This window comes from Crocuta crocuta, unplaced genomic scaffold (genome assembly GCF_008692635.1).
Source record: "Crocuta crocuta isolate KB4526 unplaced genomic scaffold, BGI_CrCroc_1.0 scaffold564, whole genome shotgun sequence".
Classification (NCBI taxonomy): Eukaryota; Metazoa; Chordata; class Mammalia; order Carnivora; family Hyaenidae; genus Crocuta; species Crocuta crocuta.
Window position 1 is genome coordinate 1,931,313 of NW_027533010.1, and position 18,655 is coordinate 1,949,967.

At 40.8% G+C, this 18,655-nt stretch overlaps 1 protein-coding gene across 3 annotated transcripts in view; it reads right to left on the bottom strand.

The window, feature by feature from the left end:
* ANKRD44 (ankyrin repeat domain 44) overlaps positions 1 to 18,655 on the bottom strand; it is a 295,932-nt gene that overhangs the window by 180,651 nt on the left and 96,626 nt on the right. For 2 of the 3 annotated variants that reach the window (XM_077745799.1, XM_077745798.1), the window contains exon 2: positions 15,079 to 15,162. In XM_077745799.1, the coding sequence (XP_077601925.1) occupies positions 15,079 to 15,114 (36 nt within the window). In that variant the 5' untranslated portion in view covers positions 15,115 to 15,162. Of the gene's footprint in view, positions 1 to 15,078; positions 15,163 to 18,655 lie in introns of those variants that run through there. The other variant, XM_077745797.1, reaches the window with a different exon arrangement.

An 18,655-nucleotide genomic window follows, 5' to 3' on the forward strand; every position in this document is an offset into this window, starting at 1 on the left:
TTTTATTTTTACAAAGAGGATAATTCTTATTGAACAAGCTTACTTGGTTCCCCTTCTAAATTATTTTTTTCCAAGTATACAATTTGCTAAGTTTTAAAATATTTTAATTGTGGTAAAATACACATAACAAAATTTACCACATTAACTTTTTATTTATTTATTTTATTTTGGAGAGAGTTGGGGAGAGGCAGAGAAAGAGGGAGAGACAGAATCCCAAGCAGGCCCTGTGCTGCCAGCCCAGAGCCCAATGCCAGGCTTGAACTCAAGAACCCTGACTGAGATCATGATCTGAGTTGAGATTAAGTCCGATGCTCAACTCACTGAGCCATGCAGGTGCCCCAAGAGAGAGAATCTTAAGCAGGCTTTACACTCAGCATGGAGCCCAATTCAGGGCTTGATCCCACAAGCCTGGGATCACGACCTGAGCTGAAATCAAGAGCTGAACGCTCAACCAACTGAGCCACCATTAGTTTCATCAATGTGAAACCACATTAACTGTTTTCTAACCCATTTCTAGAACTGGTACAACTGTTACCGCAAGTTGAACTCAGAGAGTTTCTGACCAAAGAAAGGTAACGTATAGCTGATATTAAAAGGCTCTAGCCGGAGCGCCTGGGTGGCTTAGTCGGTTAGGCGACCAACTTTCGCTTAGGTCATGATCTCGCGGTTCGTGGGCTCGAGCCCCGCGTCGGGCTCTGTGCTGACTGCCAGCTCAGACCCTGGAGCCTGTTTCAGTCTGTGACTCCCTCTCTCTCTGACCCTCCCCTGCTCGCGCTGTCTCTCTCTCTCTCTCTCCTAGAAACAAATAAAACATTAAAAAAAAAAAGGCTCTAGCCAAAAATAGGCTCACTGGGATAAAATTTTAGAAGGAATATTCAGGAATATGAAATATGAAATAAACGTTTGTGTATTCACATAGATAAATCTAAACACATAATGTTTGAAGAAGTTACAGAGGATATATACAGTTTGCATATGTAATTTTTTTTAGAGAGAGAGTGTGAGTGTACATGTGTGGGTGGAGGGGGGAGAGGAAGAGGAAGAGAGAGACTCTTAAGCAGGCTCCACATCTAGCTCAGAGCCTCATGTGGGGCTCCATCTCACAACCACAAAATCATGACCTGAGCAGAAATCAAGAGTCAGATGCTTAACCAACTGAGCCACCCAAGCAGCCCTCTAATTTTTTTGCCCCCCCACTGCCATATTTCTAAAGATACACAACATCATCTATTGTTCTAGAGTCTGTATACACAGTGCACACACAGATATAAAGGCATAAATAAAATTAGGTTATATAAAGACAAGGATGGGGAAGATATACACAACTTCAGGAGAGTGGTTCCCCCTGGGAAGAGAAGGAGGGACAGAGGTGATGGGTGAGGAAGCTGAAAAGAGGTTTCAGCTCTGTTCACCGGCTCCTAGCTTGTGGAAGCCTCGCTGGAGGAGTGGGAGATTCTGCAGGAACAAAGCCACATCCAGCTCTCACAGAGCCGACAGGCTAGTGGAAGGGGACGGACTGAGGACAAACAAATAAATACACCGTAAGTGTCAACTGATGAAAACTGCTAGCAAGAGGAGGTTAGAGGGGAGGTCCTACATGGATGACTGGGGACAGTGTCCCAGATAAGGTGGTATTTATTCAGACATAAATGACCCAAGAACCATGTATTTATAGAGGAGAAAAGCTCAACATCTATAAAATTTCATTTTGTGTGTGTGGTTTTTTTTAAACATGGCAAAGTGTTAACGTTTGTTCCATCTCAGGATGAGCCTGCAGTTGTTTTCTGTTTGAACATTTTCACAGTAAAACAAGATTTTTGAGAAAAGTGCACTACCATCAATTCCTGAAAGATGAGGATGAAGGATTTTAGATATCTCTGAATTCCTTCCAAATGGAGTATCTTAGGGGCGCCTGGGTGGCTCAGTTGGTTAAGTGTCCGACTTCGGCTTAGGTCATGCTCTCACAGTTCGTGGGTTCGAGCTCCGCATCGGGCTCTGTGCTGAAGCTCTTGCTCAGAGCCTGGAGTGTTCTTCGGATTCTCTGTCTCCTTCTCTCTCTTCCCGTCTCCCGCTTACACTCTGTCTCACTCTGTCTCTCAAAAGTAAATAAATGTAAGAAAAAAAAACAAAAAACAAAAACAAAACAAAACAACAAAGTCTGTGACTGTAGATCCTATTTTCTTAAGGGTCCTGCAAATATTCAGGACCCCCGCCTTGAGAAACAGCCAGTAACAGACAATGCTACCTAATGATTAGATTATGCATGTTTGCTTGCTTATCTGTATTTATCCATCCATCCATCCATCCATCCATCCATCCATCCATCCACCCACCCCCCTACCAGTTGACTGATTGATCAATCTATTGATCTATCTTTGCTTCCCAAGTAAAATGCATGCCTATTCAAACACAGTGTTCCCTATATGAGGGCAGAAGATGAAGAGCCAATCCTGCACATGTGCCTTAAATAGGGAGAAAGGCATATATCCAAAGTAAGTGAGGATGCGAGATGTAAATCAATGTGAAGCACTGATGACAAAAGACAGGACCTCTGTGAGTGGGAGGGAAAAACATGCAGTCTGTACTGATGAGCTAGAGCTCATGATGACATGCTCAATGTCACCCTTCCCCTCCATCCTTCTAAAGAAAGGGATTAGTATCTTAGTGATGTTCTATGCCCACATGCACAGCGAAGCGGGGAAGCATCACAGCTGTGTGAATCCCTCGACTCCTTTTTTGGAGATAACATAAATTGACTAAGAGATACATGAGGAAGTATATGGGGCACCAGTTCTAGCGCCACACTTCCAGTAAGTACTTACTAAACACTTGGTGAATGGATGGCAATATTACATAAATAATTTTTGTACTTGAAGCATTTCCTAGGTCACAAAGGTCCTTCATGAACTGTGGCAAAGATTGCTGGTTTGCCCCCACATTTTTCTTTCATAATAAATGCTGCCTTTTAACTGAGTACACAGCCCCCTGGTGCGGTTCTGTACAATATGTGAGCAATCCTTAGTGGAAGTATCCTTCAAGAGAGTGGGTACACCCTTCTTCCACCTTCCTCCTTCCTCCTAGCTGGAATTTAGATATGATGGGTGGAACTCAAGTGCTCGTTCTGGGCTATGAGATAGAAACCACCTGGCAAGAATGCCAGCACAAAAGGAGACAAAGACGGGCTCCTACAACCATAAAGTATCATGCTAGTCCTGGGCAGCCTGGCTCTAGACTCCTACACAGAAAACAACCGGAACTTCTATTTCCTAGTAAAATAAACTTCCATGTATTAAAAGTACTATTTTACTATTTTGCTATTTTTGTCAAATGCAGCCAAATCTAATCCTAACAGATACACATATACCATTTCATCTCCCTAGCCATAACCTTATAAGAAGTTTGTTATGGTGGCCATTTTACAGACAGGGAAGTGAGGATGGAGTATATTAAGAGGCTTCTGCCTCTGAAGTTAGCCCAGGGCTCTTCTCCCTCCATCATAGTTGCATTTTGGTGTGACTGACATAGATCATGTGCCAACAAATAAAATACACCAAGCAGGGACATGGCAGGTTTGGTTGTGAGGGAGTTATATCAGAAAGCAAATATGTGCATGTGTGAGTAGGAAAGCCAGGGAGGGGCTCAGATAGGGAGACTAGGGAAGGAAAAGGTAGCCTGTATTACTTCAGGATGACCTTAGAAAGTACATGGCAAGTACCATACTGCCCTATACTAACTGCCAGGAACATCCTTTTTTTTTTTTTTTTTAATTTTTTTAAATGTTTTATTTCTAGGAGAGAGAGAGAGACAGCGTGAGCAGGGGAGGGTCAGAGAGAGAGGGAGTCACAGACTGAAACAGGCTCCAGGCTCTGAGCTGGCAGTCAGCACAGAGCCCGACGTGGGGCTCGAACCCACGAACCGCGAGATCATGACCTAAGCGAAAGTCGGACGCTTAACCGACTAAGCCACCCAGGCGCCCCAGGAACATCTTTTTAAGCAGAAAGTTGGCAAGAGACCTGACTATAACCAGCTAAGCAACCTCCCGGAGAAAAATCCCACCCCTGCCCCAGGCTTCTACCCTAATTGAATAACATATACACTTAAGCTCTTTGTATTCCTTTCTTTTCTTTTAAAGTCAGTTGTAATAATATGTCTATAAAACTATAATTGGAAAGTCCCCTGGCTGTCATAATGATACAGTTATTTAACATTTGAAACAGAAAGTAATATATCCTTGGTAAAAATCAGGGCCAGCACAACTAATCAAACTAAAATATACCTTATATCTTTTTAATTTAAGCATGTCTTTTAAGAATAATCTGAATATGTGATCATCTCTGTCCAATTCATTTTTAAAATATGAGTTATCTTTTTTCCACAGAGCTTTAAAAATTTTTTTCTGATTACAAGTTGATTGATATTCTCATTGTAAAAGAAATTACAAAATAAAGAAAACCATGAAGTGTCTGGCAACTTGTACTTAAGTTTTGTCCTAATTGAAACTAACAATCAAAACCTATTTTTTGAGCGTGAATAGCCAAAGCAATCTTAGAAGTTTCACACTCCCTGATTTCAAATCATACTATGGAGCTATAGTATTTAAAACAGGATAACATTGGTATAAAATAGGCAGAAAGATCAATGGAACAGAACAGAGGGCCCAGAATTAAACCTACAATGTATATGGTCAATTAATTTACAACAAAGAAACCAAGAATATACAATGTGGAAAAGAAAGTCTCTTTAAATGTGTTGGGAAAACTGGGCAGGCACAGGCAAAAGAATGAAACTAGCCCACTACGTGCACCTCAAAATACTTAAATGTTAGTCCTGAGTCATACAAATCCTAGAAGGAAAAATAAGAAGTGGTAAGCGACTTGACATTGGCCTGGCAATGATTTTTTGAATCTGACACCAAAGGCAAAGGCAACAAAAGCAAAAATAGACAAGTGGGTCTACATCAAAGTAAAGAGCTTCTATACAACAAAAGAAATATCATCAAAGAACAAACAAACAAAGAATCTAATTAGAAAATGGGCAGGGGATCTGAATAGGTATTTTTCCAAAGAAGACTACATATGGCCAACAGACACTTGAAAAGATGTTCAAAAATCAGGGAAATGTAATCAAAACCACACTGAGATATCACCTCACACCTGTCAGAATGGCTATTATTGAAAAGATAAGAAGTAACAAGAGTTGGTGAAGATGTGGAGAAAAGGAAACCCTTGTGATTGTTGGTGAGAACGTAAACTGGTGCAGCCACTATGGAAAACAAGTCATAGGTTCCTCAAAAAAATAAAAATAGAACTACCATATGATTCAGCAATTTTACTTCTGGTATTTATCCAAAGAAAACAAAAACACGAACTCAAAGAGATATATGCACCCCATGTTCATTGCAGCATTATTTATAATAGCCAAGATATGGATACAACCTAAGTGACCACTGATGTATGAGTGAATACAGAAAATGTGGTGTGTATGTGTGTGTGTACACACACAATGGAAAATTATTCAACCATAAATAATGAAATCTTGCCATTTGCAACAATATGGATGGACCTTAAAAGATTTATGCTAAGTGAAATAAGTCAGAGAAAGACAAATACTGTTTGATCTCACGTATATGTGTAATCAAAAAGAAAACAAACCAAGCTCATAGATAAAGAAAACAGATCGATGGTTGCAAGGCAGGAGATATGTGTGTGGCGGGGGTGGGGGGGTGGAGAGGAGCAAAATAGGTGAAGGGGGTCAAAGGATACAAACTTCCAGTTATAAAATAAATAAATCATGGAGATATACAGCATGGTGACTATAACTAATAATACTGTATTGCATATTTGAAAGTTGTTAAGAGAATAGATCTTAAAAGTTTTTAGGGGGAAAATATTTTGTTACTACATATGGTAACAGATGTTGATCAGACATATTGTGGCAATCATTTTGCAATGTATACAAATATTGAATCACTATGCTGTACACCTTAAACTAATACAATGTTACATGTCAATTATATTTAAATTTTTAAAATTATTTTTCCATAATTTATAATATGAAATGTTCATGTAGCTAAGTAAAAAGAAGTGCAATTTTATGATATTGTCATCTAGAATCTCATACATTTTCAGTCTTCAATATCAAAAAAGGGAGTCCTTTCTGAAATTCCTGTAAAAGGGGAAACCTGATGGTAGAAAAAAAGAACTCTGCTGAGGTGACATGGCTCCCACCACAGTCCTCAGGCTCCCGCTAATACCATAGAAAAGGTCCTAGTGACATAATACAAAATGGGAACACCTCTCTGCCTGTCACTGTGGTAATAAGCACCATGTCACCGAAGTGTGCTCTACAATTATTCAGACAAATACAAGTGCATTTTAAAAGTCATGGAGCGCCTGGGTGGCTCAGTCGGTTAAGCATCCGACTTTGGCTCAGGTCATGATCATGAGGTTCATGAGTTCCAACCCTGCATCTGGCTCTGTGCTGACCGCTTAGAGCCTGGAGTCTGCTTCAGATTCTGTGTCTCCCACTCTCTCTGCCCCTCCGCAGCTTTCTCTCTCTCTCTCTCAAAATAAATAAATAAACCACATATGATAGTACGATATTACCACATATATATGTACTGTAATATATTTAACAAATAGAGTACTGGTAATTCCCAGTTTCTTGTTATTATAAACTACCCAGCAACAGATACATTTATATGAATTGCTGTCTAGTGATTTCCCTTAAGGTTTTTTCCCAGGAGTTGTGTTGCTGTGTCAAAGGGTGTACACAATTGAATGTTGATACAGACTGCCAAACCCTTTAAAGGTGAGTACAAATTAGACTTTCCCCAAAAAGGCATCAGAGTGTCCCCTCACCCACACCATTCCTGAGATCTTATTTTCATCTCTGCTGATCTGATGGGCAAAGCATGGCTGCTTTCTTTGAATTCTTTGATTTTGGGTGAAGTTGAGACTGGACACCCTTTCGTATGTTTAGGTTATCTGCGTATTTTCTTTGGTGAGTGCCCTCTGCATGTCCTTTTCTCTATTTGGAGGTTTTTCTTTTTCTAAATAATATACAAGAGTATTTTATATATTAGGAATCTTAATGCTTCTCACATATAGTGTATATATATTTAATTTATCTTTTAATCTCATTTTTGGTAATGATTTAATATACAGAAGTGCGTAGTTTTTATATATTCAATAGTATTCACATTTTCCATCTTGGTTTTTATCTTTGCTATTATGCTTAGAAAGTACTTTCCCACACCAAGACTGAACAAAATATTTCCCCCTTCTTATATTCCACTACTTTCATCTTTTTATTTTCTACCTCTAGATTTATCTTCATATAGGAAACTTTCTGGGAGGANCTGAGCCCAAGTCGGAAGCTCAACTGACTGAGCCACCCAGGCGCCCCACCACTTCCTTCATTTTATACCAAATGTCCATATACACTGGGTCTAATTCTGGATTCCTGTTCCACTCATTTTGTTGCCTATTCTTGTGCCACGAACACACTGTTTTAATCGCTATGTTTTTGTTATTTCTTTTAATAGATTTTGTGAAACTCTCCTGTTGATTTTCTTTCTTTAAGTTGTACTTACTCTGAGAAAGAGAAAGGGTAGTGGCAGAGTGGGAAGGAGAGAGAGAATCCCAAGCAATCTCCAGGCTCAGCACACAGCCCGATGCAGGGCTTGATCCCACAACGGACACCAAGATCACAACCTGAGTCAATATCAAGAGTCAGACATTCAACTGACTGGGCCAGCCAAGCACCCCTGATTTTCTTTTTTAAGAGTTTTTTCACATGTTTATTCCTCTAAATACTAAAGTTTAGAATGATCTTGACAAGTGTCCTCAACTGAAGTCCTGCCCCCAAAATTCAACAGTATATATGCATATATATGTTTTTATATATGTATATATATGCATATATACACAAATATAAGTGTAACCAAATTTATATATTAATTTAAAACAATTGAATTTCCTGGATATAAGAAAAATATAGCTCATTTATTAATATTTACATCCTTCTCCCAAACGTAATATCTAATGTGGAAAAAAGAGCCATAACCTTTTATCCTAGAGATGTTCACATTCTCACACTATTTACAATATACATCTTTTAATTGCAAGATTTTTCTTTGCACTTTAAAAACACCTAGCAGTTGCAAAGTAACACTAATGCCATTACATTTGGAGTGTTTCCGTAGTTCCAAACAATGATCTCTATTATCTGGAGGATGCACAGCGTACACCCTTGTAAGATTTCTCATTCACAGAGGATGGCTCCTCTACTTCAAGGCCAGTGCTGGGGAAATGGGGCCATGAGCTGCCGGCCAGCCCCTGGAGGATAATTAGGAATGATACTAATCAGCCCAGCCCTCACACATTTTAAACAGCCGTGAAGCCACATCACTGCAGCCTGCCTAGTGCCGTCTGGAGTTCATGAATCATTCTCTACAGGACACAGGTCATGGCTTCCAAACCACAGCCCCACGTCCTGGGCACTGGTCCAACAAGGAACAGGAGATGGGACAGTATTGCCAGGCACATGCTGAGAGACAGGCCTACCATCAGGACAAAAACCACCCCTCCCAGAGCTATGAAGGGCCCACCAACCTCCCCCTAGGCTAGTGAGCCAGAAGTGCTGTCAATGTCTGAAGAACACAGGTCACCGCTCTCTCCAGAATACTGGGCCACTGGCTTCACACTCTAGATTTCCAGATACAGGTGGCCAGAGAAACCTTCGCTGCTGAATATTTGCTGCTCTCATCCACGGTTAGGAAAACGGTGGCCTGCAGGCCAGATTTGGCCCACAGATATGTTTTCTTTGGCCTCAACAATGTTGGATCACTTTTTGGAACCAACATTTAACAATTTAGAGATTTCCTGTATTTTCTCTTAAAAACCTAAGAGGTCTGGGCCACACCGGGCCTGCGTTCTTGCACAGCAACACTCAGAGCTGAGCGGGTCAGCATGCTTCTATTAGTTATGAGACTGGAGTTTGCCATCCCTGCCTGCAGCCTCCTTGTTCCCAGCAGTTTCTGGCTTAGCTCTAATTTAGAAAGTGCTCAGATATCTAAGCTAACAAAACATCTCAGGTTTTTATCCAAATATCAATTCTTCATTAAAAAAAGAAAAAAAAGTCAAGTGACATACATGTAAGTGAGGGAAAACACACAAAAATCTAGAAGTTTAAAAGTCTGTGCTATATAGTCCATAATGTTCTAGGGAATCTGATAAGACAGAATCAGCTGAGAAAAATTTAAAGAAGGTATTAAATTTATTACTCAAGTCTCTTTACACTTTTTAAAAAATGTTTATTTATGTTTGAGAGACAGAGACAGAGCATGAGAGGGAGAGCGGCAGAGAAAGAGGGAGACAGAATCTGAAACAGGCTCCAGGCTCTGAGCTGTCAGCACAGCGGGGCTCAAACTCACAGACCGCAAAATCATGACCTGAGTCGAAGTCGGATGCATAACTGACTGAACCACGTAGGCACACCCACTCAAGGCTCTTTAGGTAGAGCCATATTGCACCCTTCTGGGTGGATTAAAAAAATATATTCTATTTTTAAAAGAAACAGTGCAAACTTCCAGTTATAAAACAATAAGTCATGGGGATGTAACTACAGTTAATAATACCATATTGCATATTTGAAAGTTGCTAAGACAATAGATTTTTAAAATTCTTATGACAAGAAAAAAACTTGTACCTATGTGAGGTGATGGATGTTAACTAGACTTATGATGATCACTTTAATATATAGAAATGGGTGTCTTAAGTCTAGGGGTGAGCGTCTGACTCTTGTTTTAGGCTCAGGTCATGATCGCAGGGTCACGGGATAGAGCCCTGCTTTTCTCACTCACCCCTTGCCCCTCCCCAACTTGCATTCACTCACATATTCTCTCTCTCAAATAAAAAATTAAATAGTGCACCACCCCTACACAAATGCACACTAAGTGCATGTTACAAGTTTACTATTGGTAATGTGTCTTATTTATTTTTAGAAAACTCATCATACACTGTTGGTACGGTTCTTTTTTCTCATTTGGATCTTGAGACTCCAGGCCACCATCACTCGAATTAATGCTTATAGTTAAAAACAAAAGCTTTAATGGTTGTCTCTCCTTCTTTCACTTTAACTCCCTTACCAATGTAAGCTTAATTTTCACCTTGAGATTTATTCTATTATATTCACATATCATTCCTTCTTATGTTGGAATTGGAGAGGACAAGCAAAATGTACCAATATTCTTGGGCCAAGTCCCATTAGAGGAAATAATAAACATTAACAGCTTGACAAAATCATTTTGTTGTAGAAAATAGATGGATTAAAATAATCAACTTGGGAACAACCCAACTGTAAAAAAAACATTTTTGAAACTATTGGAACAAAATAAAATTGAAAATGCACTGGGTATTAGAAGATAAGGAATTATTGTTGATTGTATTTGGTATGATAATGGGTGTGTGTGTGTATACATGTGTGTATTCATAACTGTTACAGATACTTTAAAAAATAAACAAACACCATGGGTTTGCTATTATGTGGGACTTAAAAATCTTGGAATTGTAGCCCTTTACGGCTCTAAGAGACTTTAAACATCTAGTTCAGGCATGGGAAGGAGGTTTCATTTTAAAGGGTAACTCTAACTTAAAAGAAAAATAACTCAGAGAAAAAGAAATGTCACAAACCATTAACAAGGTCCATTCAGTGCACACGAATGTGCTACAATTAGTCTCCTTTAGAACCACTTAGAACCACCAGTCTAGTGGTATTTTAGGGAGCTTACTACTTATGAAGTCACCTCATTATTTGTTTAGACAGCTCTGTCCATTAAGTTACTTTTTATATTTTGAGTTGGAAATCCATTCTGTAGCTTACAATCACCAACATACTGGTAAGTCTAGTTCCATTTTAACTTGACAGCATTTGAACTATTTGAGGTCTCAAATTCTCCTGTTCTTCCCAGGTCTAAAACATTGCCAGCTTCTTCAACCCCTCCTCACATGGCATGGTTCCCTCCTGGGCTTCACCACTCACCAATGACAGGCACTAATTATCTCGGTCCCCATTCCAGCATGACACAGTAGAACTGTCTGTTGGTGTCATGTTGTCATAGCATAATCCTAAAAATGACTTTATTAAGTTCAATTTCATTTTCAGACTCTGTGCATTCGTTTTGAATTCCGATGCTCTACTCTGAATTCTAGCTCAATTTGTTAGTCTGATAAAGCTTTCTAAAATCTTTCTAGTTATCAACCGCATGTGGGTCAATTTAAATGAATTTCTCAGAGTGTACAACTGTATTCCCACATTTCCTGACCTTGGCATGCCACTAGCTAGAGAATCCACACAATGACTCAGAGAACCCTTCCTGATCCTTCAGTGGCTCTTCAAATCCATCTACAGATTTTCAATCTTACGAAGAAAACTTTCAGTCTTACAAGTGAGACCTGAGGCTTTGCCCCACCTCATTGGCAGATAAGAAAAATAGGCCACCACAAATTGGCTTAACATAACTAATAAAGCAAGATTTAGTTATTCACTCAACATGTGTTGCAAGGACTGAACTGGGCAATCGAACAAAAGAGAATGAATGACATAGCAACCATATTATTAAGCACATAGTCTATCAAAAGTAAATAGCTCAAGTAAAGTGACCAGTGAGGGACAAGGAGCTATGGGAGGTGAGAGAAGAGGTATATTTCTTTGGCTGGGTTGGGAGGTGGCAGAAAAGGCAGCAGAAAGGAAATGAGAATTAGGACAACTCAGTGGAAGAAGCAATAGGTCTGGAAGGGCAGATGGGATGGGAACAGTGGAGAAGTGAGAAAATAAATATCAATGGGTTGAATAACTTTGTTCAGTTGACACATAGGGTCCATGAATATTGCCAGTGGGAAATAAAGTTTGGAAAAACACAGAGAGGCAAAGCTGAATGAGACTGCTTCCTATATCAGGATCACCTAATTAAGGGATATTTATACCAAAGAACACGTGACCCATCAAAAGACACATGAAGGTGGGGAAGAAAAAGAAGGCAAAAAAAAAATCAGAACCTAGGACAAAAAAGAAACTTCAAGTGAATAAATAGGGTAAAGAGAGAAGAGCAAAAGGTGAGAAGGGAAGAAGACTAACCGGCTAACCAGAGGCTCCTCTGTTATTTATTTCCCTTCCCTGACATTTAAATGTACTGGTTAGTACTTCCCTCCTGAAATGAAGCTCCAGACTTAGATTCCTAATCCTTATTTGTCTTCCATCTCCATATGCTCTTCATTAACAATCACTCTCCCTAAACTGCCTAATCTACCCCTAGCAAAACAGTCAACATAACTGTTCCCCAAGGAGTGTTGGCCAAAGAAAAGCATGGCATTAAGAGAACACTTCACTGTCTCAAGCACACCTGATAAGAGAGCAGGGAATCAGGTGAGGTTCTTTACACTCACCCCAGGGAAGGGAAAGGGAGATATGAAGAGAGGGTCTACAGAAGTGAGAGTGGAGGAAAGGGACCAGGACCTGAGGAACCACATCATCACCAGAAGGAGGTCAGGCATTCATTCATTTATTGGTCTTCCTCCCTCTAGCTCACCGTTCCCTGATACAGTGCATCCAAAAGCCCACACACACAATCTCCACAACACATCCCTTAGGTGTCAATTTGCATGTCACTTCATCAGTCCCTCATGATTAACCTAGACCCCTAACAGTGTCCTGCATTTTCCTTTTCAAAATATATGTCAGTTAGATTCCACATTTGTTGCTTCTCTGCCATGTCACAAGCCCATGAGGGAGACAGCAATCTCACTGCTGTATCCCTGACACTGAGCACTGGGTCCAAACTCAGTCAATCACTGTTGAACAAGTAAGACACTACAAAGACAAGTAAGTGTTATTGCTTGAATTCCCTAAAATTCTGTAGTACCCAAAACTGGTGTGGCCAAGATCGCTAACTATTCATGTTCTCCAACCTTTTGGAACACAGCTATCCTAATTTCCCACCCCACCTTATAGTTCAGTGTGGCCTAGGACTCAGTTCTGGTCAATGGGGTGTGTGCTCAAGTGATTAGGCCACTTCCAAGATCACCCACAAGAATCGTCCTGTGCTTTGCCTCCATGCTCCCCTTCTGGCTGGCTGGACTGAAGATGAAGCCCTTGGGTGACCTTGAGAGCTACGTGTTGATACCTGGGACCCTCTGTGGAAAAGAACCACCTCTCTGATCTGTTCATAAGAAAACTAAACTTCTCTCATATTTGAGCAATTATACATTTAGAAGTTCATGTGTTACAGAAGTTAACCTAATTCAGTTAACATAATTAGGCTACAACTAAAGTCTTCTTAACCTTTACCAGCCAGCAAGTGTTTGTCACTTTCTGCAGGGGAAATAAAGGCCATTCAGAGGACAGTGCAATCTTTCTTGGTATGATTAGAAGCTTGGTTTGCTCACAATCATCAGGAAAAGATAGTAACTAACCTTGCCCTGGGCTTGCCTGGGCTTGGGCCATAGCCACAAAATAGGCAAGGCAAATTCCAGTGATGTCAGAACACCGGACAGTCAGCTTGCTTGCCTCGGCTCCTCTCAGAAGTATGGGTCACGCCCTATAGGCCCTGGACAAATGCCTGACTGCCTTCTCAAGCAGTTTGGCCCTGGCCTCCTTGGTGCTTACTTTGCAAAAATGTCATAAAACATTGCCCTGTTGTTTTCGGTGCCAGCTGGGGAGAAGCTGCCAGGAGCTTTTTCAGAAAGCCACACCAATCTGCACTGCCACAGAACAAGGGCTGTACCAAACGACTCTCCCAAATAAAGCATTCAGCCGACCGGACAGAGATTCCACCTCAGATTTCATTCATTTCCCTGTGGCAAAGCTCTTCTTCGGCAGATGTGTTTGACTTTCTGTTGTTTCGACCTCACACTAGAGAATTCAAAGAGAGCCCCTCTCCCTGATGGACTAGAGCACTGAGGTAATTGACTTACATTAAGAGAATTAGTGGCATGTACTGCATATAATTGCTTGTTCAATCTAGGTCTAGGAAACTATTAAAAGGGTAAATTATTGACTAATTCTTCTCACTTTTCTTCATTGCAGGTTTATTTCAAGAACTTCCAGATCCAGTAGTTATGAATCTTCTGGGGGCCACAGACCCCTTTACAAATACTATGAAATGCCTTTACTCTTTCACAGAAAAAATACATGTCCACGAGCACACACATGTATTACATATGATTTCAGGGTACACACAAGATGCCTACTTTACCCACTGGTCCCAGGTTCCTGGACCCTCTAGTGCAGAAGTCAGCAAAATTCCCTGTGAAGGGCCAGACAGTAAATATCTTTGGCTTTCTGGGCCACGTACAGTCTGTCATTAATTACTATCCGACTCTGCTGCTACAGTGAGAAGGCAGCCATGGCCGTGCCCCAACAGAACTTTATTTATAGACACTGAAATCCGAATGTCATATAATTTTCATGTGTCACAAAATAATTCTTCTTTTCATTTTCTTCCCCAGCCACTTAAAAAATGAAAACCATTCTTAGCTGGTAGCTTGTACAAAAACGAGTGATGGACCATAGTTTGTCAATCCCTGCAGCAGGGCATGGGTACTAGGTGTAAAAAATATTACGTCTTTATTTTTACTAACTTCCAATGGAAATTTCACATTTCCTTCCGTTGTGAATGTAGGAAGCAGTTCTCAGTAGTGTCACAAGTGATTGTGACTTGGTCACCAGCAGAAACCACAGGTATGTTCATAGCACAATAGAATGGTCACAGACAACACAAAATATAGATCATGCTCATCACTATTCATTTACGCTCATTATTAGATCTTCTGTTGTATCTTGCTATTTAAATGTACTGACAGAGAAGCACATATATTATCCTATCACAGATTTGATATTTAATATGTTGATAACTCTATTTGCATATGATTGATTTTCATTCTAACCATTATATTTTATTTTGTGGATTTAAAAAGAGAATTCTGAGAAGCAGCCCAGAGCTTTCAGCAGATACCAAAGAGGTCCGCGGGACAGAAAGGTTAAGAGGACCTGAGCAGGCAAAAGCACAGCATCTCCTACCAGAGCATTCACATCTTCCGTTTTGTGGATGAGCATCCGTATCTCCTCTGGATCACCGCTGAAGATTGCTTGGACCAGTGGTGGCTGTAAACATGGGAGAATTTGGATTAGAACTATAATCAAACACATTTAATTGCATTCAGATGCAGATGGCAACAAAAGTTTATTCAACAATAATCAACTGGCAGACAAAGATGAATATGGCTCAGACTCACCCACACTAGCAGTCTGTTGGGGGAGCTATGTGCACAGAGAAGTAACTGTAACACAATTTGAAAGCCATAACAGATAGTCACATGTAACCTGAGGCTGAGTATGACATGAAAATCACCCACAATTGAAGACGTCCTTGAAACACGCAAATTACCAAATCTGCAGTTTTAAGCATACAGTCCCCTACGGTTCCCGACCTCTCATTAGACAATGTACCCTAGTTACTCTCAGACAATTCCATTTCTAGAGGATGTTAATGGCCATGTTTCTGGCCTCCTGAACACTTCAATGCTTGGAAAGCCTTTGAAATCATTCTCAAACGCTTCCCATAGCTTAGCCAACACGAAAGGCACTGAGTGTTTCAGATGTGATTATATCCCTACTACCTATTCAAAGTAAGTGGTATAATGGTTGGGTGGGGATCATGAAGGGGGATATTAGTGAGCACTTATTATTGAACTCACCCACATTAAACAAGACCCAACACAGAGAAGGGATTTATAAAGTGTGATGGAAACAGAGCTGAAAGAGAAACCTGCTCTGTTTGGAGGGCAGTAGAGTGAAGAGAGGTGTATATCTAGAAAAGCTTCGTGGAAGGCACTTTAATAAATGAGTCTGAGTTTGCAAACAGGAAAGGAAAAACATTCCAGGCACAGGGATCAGGGTGTGTAAAGCTATGGACATGCAAAGAACCTTATATCTTACAAATGCTGCCTTCAACCTGGTGACCAGAGAGTGCGGTAAAAGAAGAAAAGAAGTGGTGAGCTCTGGGGTTGATGTTGGGCTTGCCCCATGTGAAGAAGAATCCTGTTGGAAACCAGCTCTGCCACTTGCCAGCTATGTGCTGAGTCCACTTCCCATGTGTAATCTGGAGGTAAGCATGATCTTTGCTGTCCAAGCCCTCATAGGATTGCTATTAGGAACAAACGAGATAATATCTGGAAAACCTCTCTGTAACCATACAACCTTTGTGACTAACAGACATTTTTATTAAGAAATGCTTGGGACACCTGAGTGGTTCAATCAGTTAAGCATCTGACTCTTGATTTCAGCTCAGGTCATGATCTCCCAGTTTGTGAGATTAAGCTTCTCATTGGGCTCTGCGATGACAGCACGGAGCCTGCTTGGCTCTCTCTCTCCCTCTCTCTGTCTCTCTTCCCACCCCTGAAAATAAATAACTATTTCTAAAAAAGAAATGCTTAACAATGCTAATGTAAAATATTTGAACTTTTTTTTTTTAATTTAAAAACTTGGGCAATTACATACACTCTCTCTCACACACACACACCTTTTGAAAACACTTTAGGGTAGTTTATGTCAGTAATTAGATGACAGTCCCCAGATGTGTCTGGACATAAGGATTAACTGAGATGCTTGTCAAAACAATATTCCAAGATCCCTTCCCTGGAGATTCTGATTTTGTCTATCTGGGGTGGGAACTTGTAAATCTATTTTTAATAAATGCTCACTTAACTCTTAGAAAACTGACCTAAGGTAAAATCGTTAGTATCATCTGCCTCGATGTCTCCCTGTGCTACCTACATGAAAATCTCAGTCCTCATTATCCCTATACATTGTCTTTTCTCTTTTTTTACCCTCCTTGCCTTTCTTACAGGTTCTGGGAGTGGTTTGTGTTATGGCGGGGGGGGGAATAANTCACGAACCATGAGATCACGACCTGAGCTGAAGTCTGCGGCTTAACCAGCTGAGCCCCCAGGCACCCCAGAGGAAACGCTATATTTAAAATGTCAAGTTGCAGATACATATTTCAATATGCCAGGAATTTTTCCACAGTTTTTCCCCTGCTGTAAAAGTTTCCAGCAAGTGGACAGATAGATGTATCTTTCTTTTGACCCAAATACCCTCAATTCTACCTTCTTGCTAAGCTGTGTAATTCAGAGATAGTTTCTTAAATTGCCGACAATTAAGTAACTGGAAAGAAGGCTTGAAAAGAAAGCAGGTTTTCTTCTAGTTTGATGTGAGCTGGTTGATCTGCCCAAAGACGAGGAGATCTTCCACTGGCTTGCTGACTATCTGCTAACCAAGTCTACGGATCAGCTGCCCCATGGCAAGGACCCTATTTCATATGAAACAGAGTCAGACACAAACTCAGGATTTCAACAACAATGCTAAATCTTGTTCATCTGTTCTATCATTCTCTGTCTGCTATGCTCATGGCCAAATGCTCCTGTGCACTTTTCTGCCTTTTTTTTAAATTTTTTTATTTTTTTTATTTTTATTTTTTTTAAATATTTTTATTTATTTCTAGGAGAGAGAGAGAGACAGCGTGAGCAGGGGAGGGTCAGAGAGAGAGGGAGTCACAGACTCTGAAACAGGCTCCAGGCTCTGAGCTGGCAGTCAGCACAGAGCCCGACGCGGGGCTTGAACCCACGAACCGTGAGATCATGACCTAAGCGAAAGTCGGACGCTTAACCGACTAAGCCACGCAGGCGCCCCACTTTTCTGCCTTTTTGAACCTGAAGGGAAACAAATAAGAAACCCAACAGCCATATGAGTTAGATGACAAGCAGGGGCAGTCTGACAAGACTTTAGTGTTAAATCAGCAGTGATCAATTAACAGATGAGAGCAAACCCATCCCCTTAAACTATCTGGTGCTAGTCACTTCAAGGAAAACAGATAGTCAAGCAAAGGCTCAGGTCACTCGTGAGAGTCAGGAATGCACACAGGTTTTGTGTTGTTTCAGTGCTCACACTTCTTAAGAGAGACAGGAGCTCCAAGCTATGGCGGGAATGTTCCCAAGGAGAGCCACCCTGGCAAAGCTGCCAGACAAGGATGCCAGCACAGTCCTGCAGCAGGGAGCTCCCCAGACACCTCCAGGACCAGTCACTCAGGCTGTTTTGAAGGGTGTCATCAATACACAGAATTCCCAGCAGAGAATGGTATGCACACCTGCCCGATACCTCTAGGCACAGCTCTGTTAAAAGCTGCTTTACAGAGTACTGTCAATGCTCAGAATTTCTAGCATCCATGGAAAGAAGTAACTCTTCCAATGTTACAGTCACATGTATACATACAGATACACACATGTACATGCATACATTCACACATACACATACATATCTACACCTATGTGCGTATACGCAGAATTATGTGCTGATTCACATACAAATCCCTCGCACTCCCTATGGTAGGGAAAAGTTCCTGGTCCCCAAAGCCCAGAGTCTTGCTGGATGGACATCTCTAGCCCCGGCGGGGCCATATCCACTGTGACATCACAGTCTTCACAACTAGGAATCTGAGCATCATGGGTTTCCAAATCAGAACTTCATAGGTACATGCTGTACTAGACAGAAGCTGTGTGTTTGCTTAGATGTAATTCTTGAACTAAATTGCTGTGATTCT